General features: G+C 28.9%; 1 protein-coding gene across 1 annotated transcript; it reads left to right on the top strand.

Moving 5' to 3' along the window:
- Nucleotides 1–6,950: 6,950 nt before the first annotated feature.
- On the top strand, nt 6,951–20,313 carry LOC128957154 (major facilitator superfamily domain-containing protein 6-like). The gene is made up of 9 exons (XM_054302876.1): nt 6,951–7,018; nt 7,085–7,347; nt 15,223–15,519; nt 16,128–16,454; nt 16,932–17,326; nt 18,074–18,343; nt 18,999–19,095; nt 19,186–19,347; nt 19,946–20,313. The coding sequence occupies exons 1-9, from the start codon at nt 6,951–6,953 to the stop codon at nt 20,311–20,313; spliced, it is 2,247 nt and encodes a 748-aa protein (XP_054158851.1).
- The last annotated feature ends 287 nt before the right edge of the window (nt 20,314–20,600 follow it).

The following is a 20,600-nucleotide window of genomic DNA, read 5'->3' as shown; positions in this document are numbered from 1 at the left end:
ATTAATTTAGATATTGAGATAAATAAATGTAGTCTTAATGTGTGACAATAATTTAATAATTTATTTTTATTATTATTTAAATTATTTTTCAAATTATATTTAATAAATTAATAATAAAAAATTTCTTACCATTAAAAAATTATATAAATATATTAATGTAAAACAAAAAACAAAAATTTAATTAATATAAATAATTTTTATTATTATAACTTATGTTTATATTCAACAACAAAAAATTGTTTTTAAAATAAAATTTTATAATATTGTACCTATAATTACATTTACAGTATTATTATTATATATTAAATTATAAATTATTATTATTACATAAATTGTGTTTGATTTATTTTTTCAATATTATAATTTTTAAAAAAAACATTTACCCATACGAAAAATAAATGGATAGTTTTATAAATAAATAAATATTTATAAAAAATAAATAAATATTAAATAAAATAAATACAAATCATCTATAATTTATAAAAAAAATCAGGCACATTAACAGGCAGTATCACAATTAAAATTATCTAGGATAGTTTATTTGTTGATTTAAATTATTATTATTGATGATATGGCAGTAATTGTTGGTTATAATTATTTTTACAAAAAATAAATAAATATTTTTTTTTGCAATAATAATGCAAAATGTGATTAACAATTATTGGTTAAAATTGGCATTTAATTTGTTTTTTTTGTTGTTTAACTACCGCTTAAAAAATATAATTATAATTGCAATTATTATTATTATTATTATTATATGATATATCTATTGATATAATTGATTGAAGAAAAACTGATTGTCATTATCAATGGCCATCAACTGCTGTATTGGTGTCGTCGGTATTGTTGTTGGTGTCAACGGTGTCGGCGCCGGTATTGTCGTAAACATCGGTAGTCTCATAGCATTTAAACGGCTTTCATATGGACTATCCATATGTCGTGGATCATCATATGTGTCCGTATCGTCGTAATCTGCCGGTCCATAACATTGTTGTCCATAACAGGGCTGCTCCTGTTGGTGGCGGTGCTGGTGCTGGTGATGGTGATGGTGATGGTCATCATCATCGCTCATGTCGTCGACATCGTAATCAAATTGATTGCTATGAATATTATGGGCGGCAAACCCTTGTGAAGGAGGAAACGGTATGTTTTCGTAAAAGTTTTCGCCAACCATTACGCTGTTGTTATCGTCAAACTCATTGCCTCCACCATCACCTCCTCCTCCTCCTCCTCTACCACTACCCATACTACCGGTGCTAATCTTCTTAGGTTTTTTATTGCTGGACTTGTATTTACCAATTGAACCCATACTATCGTCAAATGTGTTGCTGCCATGAAATCCTGATTTACCATTTTTGCATTTATACAGATAGTTGATTTTGCGGACATCCAAATCCGATGGACATTCCAGACCCCTGCACCTCAAATAGGGAACCGTACGCCTGGGTTCAATGGTTGGTTTACGATTTTTTGAAAAAGCATACTGCCGATAGTGCATGACCGACATCAGGTCATAGGGAAAGCCGTGATCGGCCAGATAGTCGGTGGTATGTTTGCGGAAATTGCGTTTTGCAGCTATAGTTTTTGTGTTTGTTTGGTTTGTATGGTTAGGTTAGGTTAGATAATCAATAATCAATTAAATTATATAATAATAATATATTAATTATTATTTAACGGTGATAGGGGGGTGGGTGGGGGGTTAGAGATCATAGATTCCCATATCATTTAAAAAAAGTCATCCTAATGTTCTCCCCAGTGCTCCCCCGGGGGGAGGGAGGGAGGGGTGGGGGTGAATTCCTAGTGAATTTCTATTATTTTCTAGTCCTAACTATCCAATTGTTTTTAATTTATATATAAATGTTTGCATTTTTTTATAAAAAATAAACAAATATTATATTATAAACTTCTTAAATTTTTTTTAAGTTGTATTATAAATATATTAATTAAAAATAGTTTCACTAAATTTTTTGTTTAATTGAATTGTAAAAATATTTCTATATATATCAATATTTTTGTTGTTGTTGTAAAATATCTAAAATTTTGCTTATTTTGTTTATTGTAATACTATTTATATTTAAAAAAAATATATTTTTCTCTTTCTATCGATTATAACAACAAATATTTTCAACGGGAAAATATTAAATATCTTCTATCGGGAAAATTGGAGGATATTTTTATTTAACAAAAAAAATGGGGAACTTTCCTTTTTTGGGAATATTGATGGAACTCAACATATGTGTATAATTGGGTTTAAAATTTTTTAGGTTAACCCTACATATATATGTGATTGGGTATAAAAAAATTTTTTTTAGGTTAACCCCTACTAACTAACTAAACTTACCCTCTTTAATGTTATCCCATTTGATAACTACATGAGCGTCACGATCGGGTCGGGACTGTTCGTGAATAAACCCAACGGAATGCATCAGTTCGTGTACTACTGTCTCAAAACTATAGCAACCTTTGCCCAGGAATAGCCACTGTTGGCCACCAATACGGCCGACATGTGCGGCACAACCCGGCCCGCGGCGTATCCATACGTAATCGCTGTCCGATTCTTTGCGCGGTTCAAACTTAATACACGTTTTGTCCTGCAATGTCATAATGCCGCGGGCAATGGCCGCCCGTTCCTCTCGGGAAAACGTATTTTCCATTGTATACGGTATTCGGCCGTTTGGCCACCGTTTAGCCGAATACATGGCCACCTAAGGAGGAGGAGGAGCAGTGGTAGGTTATGGGACGTCACCCAATAAAACAAAAACCTATTGGTTAAACACCGTTACCTTTTGCTCCTCGTCCTCTTTGATCATCATATCTCCCTCGTAGTAGGTATGCTGTGACTCCGGGTCCTCGAAAGGCATACTATAGTAATCGGATGATGTTTCGTCAAACTCGAGCATCTGTGCCGCCAAACGGAAGTCATCTTTCGATAGGAATGTCATATCCGATGGCTGGTCATCCCATCCTATAGTTTTGATTTTTCATTGAATTATTATACAAAAAAATACAATGTATTTATTAAATTAATTAGTAATTAATTAAATTATTTTTATGATTAAGTATTACATGAATTAAATAAATAAAATTATTTTTATATATTTATATTTTTATTATTGCTAAAAAAACAATTTCAAATCATATAGTTTCTTTGTTAATTAATTATATAGTGCATATATTTAAAATATAAAAATAATTATAAATGTTTGTTTTTCAATATTGGTATATTTTGATTATATATATATACATAAAAAATTAATTTAAAATATATTATTATATATTGTTTAAATTTTTTTTCATATATAATAATACATATATTTAAATATTTTAAATAATTTTTATTTTTAGGTTTTTAATAGTAATAAAAAAATTTTTAAAAATAAATGTTTTAAATGAGTAAATTTAAATATTGAATTTTGTTTAATATAATAACTTTTTTAAAAAAAAAATATTTACAATAAAAAAATTAGAGATAAAACTTCAAAAAATATATAATTTAATTAATTGAAAATTATTATTAAAATTAAATATATTTATATATTTATAAAAAAATAATTATAATTATCAAACCTCTATATTGTTGAGATGATTGTGTTGGCAATAGTAGTAGTAGTGATGACATCCACTTAAACATTACAACAATTAATGCCACAATTGATGATGACTTCATTATTATTATTATTATTATTATTATAACTGATTTATCATTAGATGGATGGGATCTTTAAAGACAATATTATACATACATACAAAACACACACACAATTTAGTCACTGATAAAAACACAAACGGAAATAAACGGAAAGATTTTTTTTTGTTTAATTTTTAATTTTTAATTTTTTTTTGGGTAACAATTGTAACGATAATGGCTTTGAAGTTATCACTACTACTACTACTACTACTACTACTACTACTATACTATACAAACAGTATACACACAACTAAAAAATTTACGCAACAATGACCACAACAAGTGTAACACATAAAGTAAAAGAAAAAAAATTATATATATTTTTTTATTTTGTTTAGTTTTATTTTATTTTATTTTTTTTTTGATCAATCATTTCAATTGATTGCTTATGTGTTAAGTGAAAGCAAAGTCAATGAGAGTGACTGACTGACTGACTGACTGACTGACAGAGAGAGAGAGAGAGAGAGAGAGAGAGAGAGAGAGAGAGAGAGAGAGAGAGAGAGAGAGAGAGAGAGAGAGAGAGAGAGAGAGAGTATTATTGAGATTATTAGCTTTTACTTAAATAATTAAACATTAAATGACATAATTATTATTATGTGTAACTATAGGTCCAATTATTAGGGTATTTAATTTATACTGTATATACAGTGTATATATCTATTGTATATATAATAAGACAAATATTTGGGTGACAGTCACACAGTCAGCACTAACTGCACTAAACTTTTTTTTTGTATTTTAACACAATTTATACAATTTGTATATAAATTATATATTAAATTATTTTTTGACAATATTTATATACAATTATTATTTTATTATACTGTATATATATATATATATATATGTTAGCACTTTAACTAAATACATTCAATTGTTTTACTTAAATAATTTAAGTTATAATTTATATCGCTTTTTATTATTATTATTATTTACATATTTAATTACTACTACTACTACTACTACTACTACTACTACTACTACTACTACTACTACTACTACTACTACTACTACTACTACTACTACTACTACTAAATAACTAAATGTAATTTAGTTACATATAATTTACATATTAATTATGATTAACATATAATAAATAATATTTTTGCTTAAATATATTCATAATATGTTTTTTTAGTTAGTATTTTATTATTGTCTAAACAAATAATTATTCATAAAATTTTTATTTAATAGCTAAATATGTTTTATTTTTAAAACACAAAAAAAACGATGATTTTTTAAACTAAATATTAATTTTTTTAAAAAATATTTATAAAACATTTATTTTATGTATATATATACTGTATTTACAAATTGAAAATGTATTGAGATATTATATATCAATTATAAAATATAATATAAAAATAATTACTATATCTATATATGTTTAATTTGTATATTAGCAACTATAATGAGTTTATTATTATTATTAAATACTTTAAATTGTTAAATAATTTGCTTTAAGTAATAGTTGTAATAATAACAACAAAAATCTAAAATAAATGCTAAAAATTTATAATACAAAAAAATTAGTTCAAAATATTAATATTCAACTAGAAAAATAAAACAATTTTTTTTAAACAATTGATATAACTTATTGATATACAATAGAAACTATTATATTAATGCTAATTAATAGTTATCAACAATAAAATAATAATAATAATAATAAACAATACGGAAGTAATTTTTGTTTTGTTTTTATTTTTCAATTGATATCTAATAGTCTATTATTTGGTTAGTTAAACATTAGGATTTAAACCTTGAATATATTTATAATTTTTTTTAAATAAAAAATATAAGTTTAATATAAAAATTTTTGAAAAAATTTTATTTATTGAAATTGAAATTAATTAAAAATTTTTATAATTAAATAATAAATATTAAATTAAATGATAAATTATAAACATTATATTTTAAATCAACAATTAATTAAAATAAATGTCAAACAATTATTTAAGGTATAATATCAATATTTATTTAAAAAAAACAATTGTTATTTTTCTATAAAATTTTTAACCTATAATATTATAAATTAAATATTTATTTATTTTTATTAGATGTGATTTATATAACAATAATAATAAAATAAATTAATAGCAAATATAAAAATAAATAAAAAAATATATATAAAAACCACATACTTGTTGTTAAAACTATTGAACCAACAAAACAACAACAAAATATATATATATAAAAATAAAATATCGATCCATACTATCAATGACTATCACTATAGAGACACCACTTTTATTTTGGTGAAGTAATCAATAGTATTATATATATATATATATATATATTGTATATATATGTATACCTATAGTATTCCTATGGATATTCTATACTATATATATATATATTATATATAGAATTTATACTACAGTACAGTATGTTTTATATACATATATATATATATATAGCAAATGTTAGCTAACATTAGCTAAATTTTAGTATTACTATTATCAATACTGAGCACTGGTAGGTGTTTTTGAGAGATGCTCGCATTTATTTTGTAGGTATTACACAGTGTATAACTGTATTATACTGTATTATTAGTAATAAAAGTACTGTCGATCTTATAAATGGTTGTGTTTTTTAAATATATATATATATCTATATAATATATGTATGTTGTTGTCCAACAATTTTTATTTTGTTGAAAAATATATTTTAAACTAAAAAACAATTTTTCAATTATTAATTAATTGTCTTCCAATTGTTTACTAAAAAAAATAATTGATTTTTAATTACAAAATGTGTCTAAAAAATGTGTAAAATTCATAATTAATTGTATTATCTATCCGTATAAGTGTAATGAGTTTTTTTTGATGGCATAGAATATATTATTTAAAAATATATAAATAGATATTTGTTTAAAAATAATATAAAGGTATGAAATAAATTATTTATTAAATATTATTATATTTTTATATATATAATATGGTTATATATATATTAAATACATAATAAATATACTATACTATTGACTTGAATTTAAATTTAATAATAATGCAAAATTTTTCAAGAATATTAATAATAATATATATTTTAATTAAATATAAACATTATTTTATTTTCACATATTTATATTAAAAAAATTATTACATATACAGTGTTAAGTATATATTATAATATGTTTTTATTAAAACAATAATTTATATATAATTTAATTTGATTTTTTTAAAAATAAAAATTATATATTAATAAAAAAAATTGATTTATCAATAAAATTGATTTTTAATTGTTTTATATTATATAAGACATGGACTCATCAAATCAATCGATGACATCGTTTCCCCGGCAAAACAATATCGACGACTATTGGGATCAGTCATCATATCAGACATCAATCAATAACAACAACAATATGATTGGTCAACAACAACAACAACAAAGTGGTGGTACTGGTGGTGGTGGTAGTGGTGGTGGTATACCTAACAGACAATACAGTCAATCCCAACAACAACAACAAGAAAATCAAATACCATTTAATACTAATAATATAAATATCAGTTCATTGAATATAATCTGGAATTATGTCAACAAAGAGCTGTTTATATCGAAAGTGTTTTATTTTTTCTTCTTCTCGGCCTTTGGATCGCTGTTCCCATTAATGGCCGTATATTTTAAACAATTGGGAATGAATGCCATTCAGGCAGGTATGTCATACAAACACACATATATACACACACATAGACACATATAATTTACTAGTATATACTAGTACATACATATATACATATACTAGTATATATATACATATACTAGTATATATATACATATAGACACACACATATATAGACACACACACATAGAAACATATTTACACACATACACATAGACACACACATATATATATACATACATATACATACATAAACACATACATACACAAACACATACATACACAAACACATACATACACAAACACATACATACACAAACACATACATACACAAACACATACATACACAAACACATACATACACAAACTCATACATACATTTGCACACACATATAAATACATAAACACACACATACATACATACACATATATACATACATACACATAGACATACACATACATACACACACATAGACACATAGACACATAGACACATAGACACATAGACACATAGACACATAGACACATAGACACATAGACACATAGACACATAGACACATATACACACACACCTCCTCTAACTCCAACCCCTCAATAGTATAGTAGTAGTCTAACCAATAATGATTAAAAATAATAATGATATTATTAATTAATTTTTAATTTCAATTGACAACCAACTAACAACAACAAAAAAAATCAAGCAATCAATCAATCAATTGACAAATAAATTATATTATATATAATCATCATCATTATATATATAGGCAATTGATTTGTCTAATTAACTAATATACAATAATTTTCTAACACAATAAATGCTTGTAATGCCTAAATAATAATATAGTAATAATAATAATAATATAGTCTTGAAAGTTATAAAAAAAATCAAAAATTATTATCATTATTATCATTAGTTTAATTTACTCAACAACAAAAAAATTATTTCATTTAATAAATGTCATTATGATTTAACCTCAATAGTTTTTTTGTTGTTGTCAACTATAGTTAATTGTAATTTAATTTTAAGTAAATACAGTATAATTAAATAATAATAATAATAATAATAAACAATAAAAAAATATATACCATTTAGTTATATAAAAAAAATTTAAAAATTAAAACTTATAAAAAATGATAAGATATTAACTATTAATTTTTTTTGTGTGTTTATGTTTATTCAATTATAATTGATTTATATTTTATATATTACAATAAAATTTTATTAATTTGATTAAAGTATAATATATATATATATATACTTAATATAGTATTTATTAAAAATTAATATAATAAGTCAAAATAAAATAAACTTTTATATATATATAAAGTACATATAATAAATATTATATAACTAGAGTTGATAATTAATAATAATAATAACTTTATTTTTTTTATAAAAAAACATTAAACATAATTTATAACAAAAATTTATTATAAAAACAAAATTAACTAAATAGTTAAATTATATTTATAATTAATTCATATATATATATAATTAGAGTATTTTATTTTACTAAAAATCATTATATATAATTAAAAAATAACATTATAAGTTAAACCAACAATTAAAACTGTTAAGTTAACTAAATTTTTGTTTATTAATTTTTAAATTTAAAAAAAAAATTATCATCTACCAGTTCAACTTAAAAAAACCGCTAACCGGTTTTTTTTAATTTTGTTGCGGTTGTGTTGTCTTTAAGGGACTTCCCAACCACAGATAGTTTTGTTATGATTAGTTAGATCGGTCAATAGGACAGTAATTGTCAGTACACTGCGTGGGTCGGTATGAGACCAGTACTCGACACTCCAACTAATCAAAGTAACAGTTGTCTCGCGTGGGTCCGATTGAGACCAACAACTGATTGTAGTATCAACTGGTCGGCCAGTAATTGACTTAACAGTTGATGATAGGATTGCTTGAATGCCACGGTGTGTGTCACTCAAACAATAGACAGATCTGCAGTAGTGGTGACCCGAGTTAGGCCAGGGAGGAGATCCTAATATACTTGAATGACTTCTAGACTTCAGAGTTCAGTTGACCAGAGGAACAGTAGGTGAACTAGTGATGTGACGTTTCAATGACTTTACTCACAATTAATATTAATTCACTTTATTTAATAATAAGATAAAAATGTATGAATACAATGGTTGTTAACTGTAGGTATTATAAGCACATGTAGTTGAGTGTAATGGTATGAATTACTGTATAAAATGTCAGTACAGTTTGGCGGTTAGGTATACACTCTCTCTCTAGTAGTGTAGCAGTACATTGGGTTTTTATAGTGTGTGTGAGGTACAGGTATGTAATGGTATTAAATGGGTAGCTATTGGTTAGTTCAAATAAAAGACAGTTGGACGGTTAGATCGGTCTAATGGTGCCAATAGGATGACCTAAATGACCGATCATACCAGGAATAGGTGTAAATGGATAGTTGTCGGCAATAAAAGTACTTAAGTATAATATGGAATGCACTATAAAATAGGTATCAATTAAAAGGTATATAAAAATAGATATTCAAAATTATAGCTAAAAGTAATATAATAGATATCCTCAACACTCCCCCGCGTTTTAAGACTGATCCCGGAGGAAGTATGGTTCCAGTTGTCCGACGTGGATCAGGAAGGGTTCGGATGAGTCGTTGTATCGTTTAATATGCGCGTTGACGGGTCCAGGGATTGATGTCACGGTGAACGGTCCTTCATATTTCGGTGATAGCTTTTTGAAATCCGGACGATTGTATGGTATGCGCCGTTTAACCAGTTGTCCAACCTTTAGATCGATCGGGTGGTGACTTTTGTCATACGCTGCTTTAGTTCTTGCTTTGATGAGATCCGTACGATGTTTGGCCAGTCTTCGGGCTTCATGTATGTCGGTTTGGGTATTCAATGTGTCCGTTCCAAACATCAGGTACGAAGGTGTGAATTCAGTGACTGTATGAATAGTGTTGTTATAGTTATCGGTCACTCCTTTCAATAATGTTGTCCATTTTCGGCGAGGGTTAGCCAATAAAGCGATAGATAATCCCTTTTTGACCGATCCGTTGACCCTCTCATTTGTACCATTTGTCTGCGGATGATATGTAGACGTAAATAGATGTCGGATATTGCTATTAGTCAGGAATCTCTTGAGTTCTTTTGACTTGAATGTCTTAAAGTTGTCGGTTAATATAGCGTCAGGTTCGCGGCCAGTTGTCTTAATTAGATCGGTCAACACTGATATGCATGCTTGAGCCGAATTAGTTGGTGTGGCTTTAGTCCAAATATATCGCGAGTGGTGATCGATCACGACTTGTATGTATTTATGTCTTGAGTTGGCCGCTTCACTGCCCATAACTATGGTATCCATAGCGATGAGTTTGAGCGGAAGGTCTGGTGTCGGTAATGGCTGTAGTTCACCATATGGTGTATGATTCGCTGGTTTTGCCAGTTGACAGATATGACATGACTTGACATACTGTTTAATATCGTATATCATTGATGGCCAGTAATAATGTTTTTTGATTTGCTTAGTGGTGATACGGATTCCTGGATGACCACTACTGTCGTGCGCTTGTTCTAATAATGGATGTACTAGACTCGGAGGTATGATGGATAGAGATCGGCCATACTTGGGGATGGTATACAGTTCATCCAAATTAGTTGAATGGAAGACCGATCGATTATCAGATGTTGATTTCGGTAGTGTTTGATCGGTCGATGTTACCACTCGAACTGGTTCTTCATATACCGCGTTAGCTTCGGTGTCCTGTATTTGATGTTGCAATATGACTTGATCACGTATAAAATAATTGATAGGTGCGCGGGACAAGGCGTCGACGTGAGCCATCTGAGATCCGGGTTTATGTATAACCTCAAAGGTATACAGACTAAGCTCTTCAGACCATCTGAAGAGTCGTTTTTTAGTAGATTGAAAATTAATAAGCCATTTGAGGGCCTTGTGGTCTGTGTATAGTTTGAAGTTGACTCCTTCCAAGTATATACGGAAGTATCGTATAGAGTCAAACACTGCTAGACATTCCAGTTCGGTAACTGTGTAGCGTGATTCGGCGTCAGCGAGTTTACGTGAGTAATAACCGATCGGTCGGTCATTTTGGATAAGTATTCCGGCGATTCCTATTGTTGATGCATCGGTATGTAATTCGATAGGTTGGTTGGGATCATATATAGCCCGAACCGGTTCCGATGCCATCAATTCCTTGAGTTTGTCGAACGATTGTTGGTGTTGATCGGTCCACAGGAAGTCCTTTGATTTAGATTTTTTCATTAGTTGAGTCAGTGGAGCAGTTATAGTTGCAAAATCAGGAATATATTCTCTTAAATAGTTGGCCAGTCCATGAAAGCGTTGAACTCCCTTTTGATCGGTCGGCGTCGGGAAGTCCATTATGGCTTTGATTTTAGAATCGGGTGGTCGAACGGATTGACCATCGATATGATGTCCTAAAAATTCGATGTTATGTTTATCAAACTCACATTTTTCTTGTTTGAGGCGAGCGTTATTGAGAGCCAGGCGTTTGAATACTTCAGCCAATATGTTGTCGTGATGCTCCTGAGTTTTAGCGTAGATTATTATGTCGTCGAGGTATGAGATTACGCCATTGTTGTGTAAGTCGCCTAAAATCTTACGGACGACTCGGTGGAACGTTGCAGGGCTGTTCTTCAGTCCAAACGGTAGAACGGTCCACTCGTAGTGGCCGTCGCGGGTTACGAATGCTGTTTTGGTAATATCTTCGGGAGCAACGGCTACCTGCCAGTAACCCGAAGCAAAGTCAAGCTTAGAAAAGATGACCGATCCTTGTAGTCGATCGATCACGTCTGCGATGACTGGTAGAGGTGTCTTATCAGCAACGGTTACCGAATTGAGTCGACGGTAGTCAATACACAAACGAAAGGTGCCGTCTTTTTTGGGCGCCAAAGTAATCGGTGCTGCGTATGGGCTAACGCTTTCCCGAATTAGACCTTTTTCTAGGAGATCTTTTACTTGACGTGCAGTCTCAGCTGCCATTTGATGGGATTGACGGTATGGTCGCTGTGCGATTGGCTGTTGGTCTGTCAAAATGATTCGATGCTGTTCGATGTTAATGAGGCCTAAATCAGTAGAATCGGCGGCAAAAATATGTTTATACTCATTAACGAGTTGTTCAGCTTTTGTTGGTATTGTTCGAAATGATCGGTCATTTGATCGATCAGTTATAGCGTTTGTTATAAGATGACAGTGATGTCCGTTTGAAGTCCGTTGTGTGAAGTAATGTCTATCTTTAGACCATTTGTATGACACTGTCTTGTCATGGGTGTCGATGATAATACCAAAATGTCCGAGAGATTCAAGTGATAGAAGTAATGTATAAGCAAATCCATCGAGTACTTGCGATCGGATTGTTTTTGTCATTCGATTGATGGTAAGTCTGAATGAAACTTCACCGATGGTGCGGACCGATCCTCTCGCCAGATCGATCGATGTCCAATGTTTACGATTGATGTGAAGTTTAAGATGATTCGCTACATGTAATGGCATAATATTTACAGTAGATCCAGGGTCGGCAAATGCGGAGAGTTCGAATCGTCCTATTCGACCAGGAATTAAGATAATTTCTCGTGAATCAGATGCTGATGCCATAGTTTGATGACGGATAAAATGATTAGATGATGCTTGAGATGGTTGTGGAGCGATGGCTGATCCATTATCATTTTGAGGTGCTGTTGGTTTATAAGGGCAATCCTTATGGAAATGCCATGATGTTAGACCACGGTCTCGGCAGATCCTACATGAATAAGGCGGTCGATTTTTATTTGATCGGTCATTTCGATGGTTAGGGTTAGGCCTTTTTGACCGATCGTTGGACTTGTCCTGTGAAAAGTGAGAGCGAGGTTTGTTTTGATGGTACGATTGTTTTGTTTTATCGGCTTCGATGTCCTGAGCCATCTCTAACCAAGCATTAGTACTTTGAAATCTTCGGCCGTAAAAGTATTCTTTGTATTCGTGTTGTAGGCCTTCTGTGAGCAGATTAGCTCTTTGAGAGTCTGTATATCCAGTGACACGACGAAGAAGTTTCATTTTTTCGTCGTAATATGTCTTCATCGGTTCATTACGCTGTTGCCGTCGGCGGGTGGCTCCTACTTCTGGAGGTATATCGCAATGCGAGTACCGATCGGTCAATAGTTGCTTGACTTTATCCCACTTAATGCAGGGATCGATCAGTATGTCTGACCCGAAATAGTTCGCGGCGTCGTCGATGAGAAATTCCATAATGTGGTCGACTTTACGGTCATCAGTATATGTACGGTAAGCCCTTTCAAACATTTGGAGGAATGCTTCTACTTTAAGAGTTGAGTCCTGAGCACCACTGAATTTAGGAACTTTGAGAGTAATTTTAGTGGCCATGTGTTGGACGGTCGGATCGACGGATAGGTTTTGCATAGCCGTCGCCATTGTATTGTCGGTAGAAGTAGATGTGCTTTGAGTTGCAGGCGCTGCTGCGTTGCTCGTATTATCGTCAACCATGTTGTCTGTATTGATAATTTCTTGATTCGGTTCGATGGTATAGCGTGTTCCGTGTCTTGTGAATCCTGTAGCGTTAAGAGTAGTCATTCAGCGTAGATAGGGATCAATATTGTGATCTGTGCCGACTGCGCCAATTTGTTGCGGTTGTGTTGTCTTTAAGGGACTTCCCAACCACAGATAGTTTTGTTATGATTAGTTAGATCGGTCAATAGGACAGTAATTGTCAGTACACTGCGTGGGTCGGTATGAGACCAGTACTCGACACTCCAACTAATCAAAGTAACAGTTGTCTCGCGTGGGTCCGATTGAGACCAACAACTGATTGTAGTATCAACTGGTCGGCCAGTAATTGACTTAACAGTTGATGATAGGATTGCTTGAATGCCACGGTGTGTGTCACTCAAACAATAGACAGATCTGCAGTAGTGGTGACCCGAGTTAGGCCAGGGAGGAGATCCTAATATACTTGAATGACTTCTAGACTTCAGAGTTCAGTTGACCAGAGGAACAGTAGGTGAACTAGTGATGTGACGTTTCAATGACTTTACTCACAATTAATATTAATTCACTTTATTTAATAATAAGATAAAAATGTATGAATACAATGGTTGTTAACTGTAGGTATTATAAGCACATGTAGTTGAGTGTAATGGTATGAATTACTGTATAAAATGTCAGTACAGTTTGGCGGTTAGGTATACACTCTCTCTCTAGTAGTGTAGCAGTACATTGGGTTTTTATAGTGTGTGTGAGGTACAGGTATGTAATGGTATTAAATGGGTAGCTATTGGTTAGTTCAAATAAAAGACAGTTGGACGGTTAGATCGGTCTAATGGTGCCAATAGGATGACCTAAATGACCGATCATACCAGGAATAGGTGTAAATGGATAGTTGTCGGCAATAAAAGTACTTAAGTATAATATGGAATGCACTATAAAATAGGTATCAATTAAAAGGTATATAAAAATAGATATTCAAAATTATAGCTAAAAGTAATATAATAGATATCCTCAACAATTTAAAATATCCGATTAGTATATTATATAAAAATTTTATAAATTATATTTTTGTTGAATATCTATAAGAATAGTTGTATACATATATTGTTTATATAATGTTTTTTAACTAAAAATATTGTGATAATTAGTATTATTTTTGAATTGATAAACACACACACATACACACACACACACACACACACACACATACATACATACATACATACACACACACACACACACACACACAAACACACACATACATACATACATACACACACACACATACATACACACATACATACATACACACACACTACTAATTATTATATATTATTAATATAATTATTCAATGATTACATATTTAATTATTTTTTTTAAAATTAAATATATTTATCATCCGATTGTTAGGCACACTGATAGGCATTCGGCCATTCATTGAGTTTGTTTCGGCACCGTTTTGGTCATCACTGGCCGATCGCTATCACAAAAGCAAACTATTCCTAATATTTGCATTGATTTCGTGGATAGTATTCACCTATAGTCTGGCATTCATACGGCCGCCGGCGTCCGCTTGCGTTATATTCAACGAAACCCATCACATATTGTTTACCCCGTACTCCGACTACAATACCAATACACCGGTGCCCGACATAGCCGACAATAGCAATATTGATAATAAGTTATATAGACGACTCGTTAAAAGAGGTTAGTTATTATGTGTTTAGGTGTGTGTATGTGTGTGTATGTGTGTGTATGTGTGTGTATGTGTGTGTATGTGTGTGTATGTGTGTGTATGTGTGTGTATGTGTGTGTATGTGTGTGTATGTGTGTGTATGTGTGTGTATGTGTGTGTGTGTGTGTGTGTGTGTGTATGTGTGTGTATGTGTGTGTATGTGTGTGTATGTGTGTGTATGTGTGTGTGTGTGTGTGTGTGTGTGTGTGTGTGTGTGTGTGTGTGTGTGTGTGTGTGTGTATGTATATATATATATCATATTAMWAACAATTCAAAAAATTATACTAATTATCACAATATTTAATATTAATATATATAAAAACAGTTATTTTTCTATTATGTTAAAAATTAACCAATTTTTAAAAATAATTATAATTTATAAATAATATTTATCAACAAAAATAAAATTTTAGATATTATTTGATAAATATATAACATATTTATTATTTATTTTTTCTGATTTATTTTCAATTTATATGAAATTATTTATTTTTAGATAGTTTGACACTTTGAACGTGTTGTTGAAAATATATATTTTTTAATAATCAAAAATATTATTGATATTAAAAAAAAAAAATAGATACCAATGATGTCAACGTTGATGTTGTCGATGATGACGATGATGGCAAAGATGAGATGGAAAAAGAGTGGATCCGCAAATGGGGTGCYAAACACAAGCCCCCGCCCACCCATATAGTGGGCAAATCGCCCCTAACAGTGGAATATACCCTAAACTATAACCAAGAAAAACATGTATCCTATGTTTCGCCACCTTTTTCGACAATTGTCTACAAACTGGATGATGTCAAAGAGGTTTTCTTTCTGCTACTCCTATTGATATTGTTGGGCGAGTTTTTCAGCGCACCGGCCATAACGTTGGCCGACTCGGCCACCCTGGCATACCTGGGTAAGTGTGTGTGTGTGTGTGTGTGTATTGTTTGGGTTTTATTTGCTTATCTATGTTAATAATAACTGATACCCCCCCCCCGCCAAAAAAATGTTAATCAAAATCACTTAATTATCAGTTAATTTTAAATTAATTTTTTTAATTAAATGATAAAATTAATTAACTATTTTATTATTATTATTATTATTAGTTGTCTGTATTTATTAGATATACTGTATAATTAATTAATTAATTATTTTCTCAACAAATTAATTACTAATGATCTGATAATAATTTATTCATTAAATTAAAACTATTAACATTAATTATTAACATTATATTTATTAATGATTAATAATTGTCTATTATAAAAAAAATTATTTAAATATCTAATAAAATAATTATCACGTTTTTCAAATTTATTTGCTAATATGATATATACACACATATAATACATAGTTTTTAATTATTATTAAATTAATTTTTTTTGACAATTAGGCGACAACACCGACAGCTACGGCCAGCAGCGTATGTTCGGCTCGTTTGGTTGGGGTATAACCATGTTTTTTGTCGGTATGGCACTGGACAACTCTACCCGATTTACCGATCATCCGTGCGGTGCCCATATTGGCGAACGAAACTATGTAACTTGTTTTACAATATTTGCATTGTTGATGGCCCTGGCACTGGTAGCCAGCAGCCAATTTCGTTTTGATTACGACAATAACTACCAGTCCCAGTCGATCATAGCCGGTACCGATGAAATCCAGTTGAAAGCCTACGATTACGATAGTTCCGGCCCTAAGCCGTGGCTAAATCAGGCGCCGCCTATCAATAAGCCGCCGGAACTGTTGGCCAGAGACAAGAAGTTTGAGTTTATCGATAACTGGAAGGTATTTATTAAACAAAAAATAATTTTTTTTTTGAATCAGTTTTGTTCAGACAAACCAAAAAAAAATTTAGATATTAATACTTTATTAGTATTTTTTTTAGTAATTTATAACTAACCGGTAAAAAATTAATTTCAAAATAATTTTTTTATCGGCTATTGTATGGATAGTTTAAATCTAATTACAATCTACAAAAATAATTATTACACTATTTATATATATATATATTTTTGAGATTTAACAAATAATTATTTATTTATATATTATAATTTATGAATATATAAATATATATAAAAACTACTTAATTAGAATTAATAAAAAAAAAATAATAATAATAATTTTATAGAAATATATCCTAAATTTATATATATATATACACTATGTATTTCTAAGATTAAGAGATAGGTATTTATTTATACATTAAATATATTTTTATTTAAAAAATACAATTTAATTAGAATAATTTTTTTAACCTAGATCCTTATTTTTTTAAAAAAAATATAATAATAATCTCGGTATTTTATCAATGCAAATAAAAACAATGTACTTAAATATTATATATATATATATATACTGTAAATATATATACATTTATATATTAAATTAGAATGATTTTTGTTTAACCTAGATCCTTATTTAAAAAATAATAATAATCTCGGTACTTTATAAATACATCAAAAAACAATGTATTAATTAATTAATTTTTTAAAATTAATTATTATTTTTTTTGGTGGGGGGGGGGGGGTGTAGAGTGCAGTGTTTGCTCAGCGCACCCGACAAATGCCTCAATGGGTTAAAGTGTTGCGATCGTTGGCAAACATGAGACAAATAGCCTTTTTGTTTGTCACTTGGTTTATGGGTTTCGGTATTGGACTGGTGTTTACGTTTCTATTCTGGCACCTACAGGATTTGGGCGGTACGCCCACCCTATTCGGTATGGCATCGGTTATCAATCATATATCGGAGATCTGTGCCTATTTCTATAGCTATTCATTGATAACAACCTACGGTCACACTAAGGTATGGCTTATATATGTGTATGGCTTTAATATTATATATATATATATATATATATATATATATATATATATATATATATATATATATATATATATTATATTAATAATTAGATTTAAATTTTTATTAGTAATTATTATTATTATTTAAACATAATTATTAACTAAAATTATTTGTATATATATACTGTATAAAAATTATTTTTTATATATTAATAATTGAATTTTAATTATTATTATTATTTAAATTTTTAATTATTAACTAAAAATATGTGTATATATATATAAATTATTATTTTAATATTAATAATTAAGTTTAAATTTTTATTAATTATTTTCATTATTATTTAAATTTTTTATTATTAACTAAAATTATTTGTATGCATATATACTTGTATTATAATTAACTGTGAATTTAAAAGATAAATCAATTAAATTTATTATTTTAAATAATATTTTATTTATTTATTTTTTTAAATTAAAATATTTGTCTAAATAATGTTTTATTTTTTAAGTGTAAAAAAATTATATATTAATATTTTTTCTGTATATATGTATTAAATAGATTAATAATTATAAAATTAAATATCATCATATAGTACTGTAATAATTTATATATATATTGATATTATTATTATTATTTATTTTTTGATATACAGGTGCTATGCATTGGCTTAATCGGAAATGTTGTCCGATTTTTGTACATATCATGGCTGGATAACCCGTTTTGGGTGTTACCATTTGAATTGATTCAAGGTATAATTTATTTTTTATTTATTTTGTATAGTTTTTTTTATTATAAAAATAACATTTAAATTATTATTTATTTATTTATTTATTAAACAGGTGTAACTCACGCAACTGTATGGGCGGCTGCTTGCAGTTATGTGACCCAACATACCGATCCTGAACTAAGATCATCGACACAGGGAGTACTACAGGGCCTACACCATGGATTGGGTCGCGGATGCGGTTCAATAATAGGCGGCATATTTGTTAATCGCTGGGGTTTGTTATAATTGTTATCAAAAATATATATCTAAAATTATTTAACAATAAATATAAATATATATAATATTAATTTATATAAAATTATTTTTATTTAGGATTAATTGATTTCAATTATCATTAAATATTTGATAGTACTTTAAGTTTAAGTTATATACATATTTAGTGTACTTAAAAAAATTTACAAAAAAAATTAAAATAGTAGTTAATAGTAGTTTAAAATTTAATTATACAATTAAAAAATAGTATTAATAATAATAATCACAATTTGTCACTAAAAAAATAAAAATAATAATTAATTAATTATAGCTAACTTTTTATATATATACACTAAAAAATACCAAATTATTAATTTTCATAAATTATATTTTTATATTACAAATTGATTTTATTATTATCATTATTATTGTAATTATTTAAAAATAATATCACTTATAATTATAGATTCAAACTATCGCTAACTAATCATTAAATTAATTTTGAATTATAAATCGATTTATGTATTTCCTAATTATCTTATATACTAATTTAATTTTTTTAAAATACTTGTATCGAACCACCCCCCTAACCTCCCACCCCACCCCCTATATATATATAGGTACCCGGGTTACATTTCGACTATACGGTGTCAGCAGTATCATAGTGTTGGCCGGTTTCATACATTTTAACTATTATAAGCCCACTGAGGGCTACAATTTCTACGAGGATAATGACAACGATAATGTCATAATAGATACATCGGGTGCATTGGCACCGCACGGTGTGCCCACTAATCCAATAGGACGGTCACATTCACGACAAAACATACAACAACAACAACAAAGTCCCGGAACCAAGAATCCCGTTGACAATAACAACGCGATGATTGTAAATAACAATCCCTTTCAATTAGGCGGCGACTCCTATTTGGATCCCAATAATGTTTGGGCTACTAATCAGCAGGGTACTGATATTAAACTTAACTAGCTAACTTTTATGAATAGTTGATTATTTATTTATTTATTATTTTTTGTTTGTCGGTTAATTAATTTAGTAATAATGTAGTTGTTATTGTTGTTGTTAAATATATTATCAAACAAATATTATTGTTTGATATAATGTGTTGTGAAAACTTATATGAAAATATATATATATAGTTTTAAACAAACAAAAAATATTGATATATAAATAAACAATTTAGTGATCAATAATTTAGTATTATATATATATATATATTTTTATTTAAATTAAAATTTTGTAGATTATGATTTTAA

This window comes from Oppia nitens, unplaced genomic scaffold (genome assembly GCF_028296485.1).
Source record: "Oppia nitens isolate AA-2021 unplaced genomic scaffold, nextdenovo-longstitch-racon4-pilon3 scaffold37_pilon_pilon_pilon, whole genome shotgun sequence".
NCBI lineage: Eukaryota > Metazoa > Arthropoda > Arachnida > Sarcoptiformes > Oppiidae > Oppia > Oppia nitens.
Note: the sequence above shows the minus strand (reverse complement) of the source record. Positions and strands in the feature narration are given on the sequence as shown.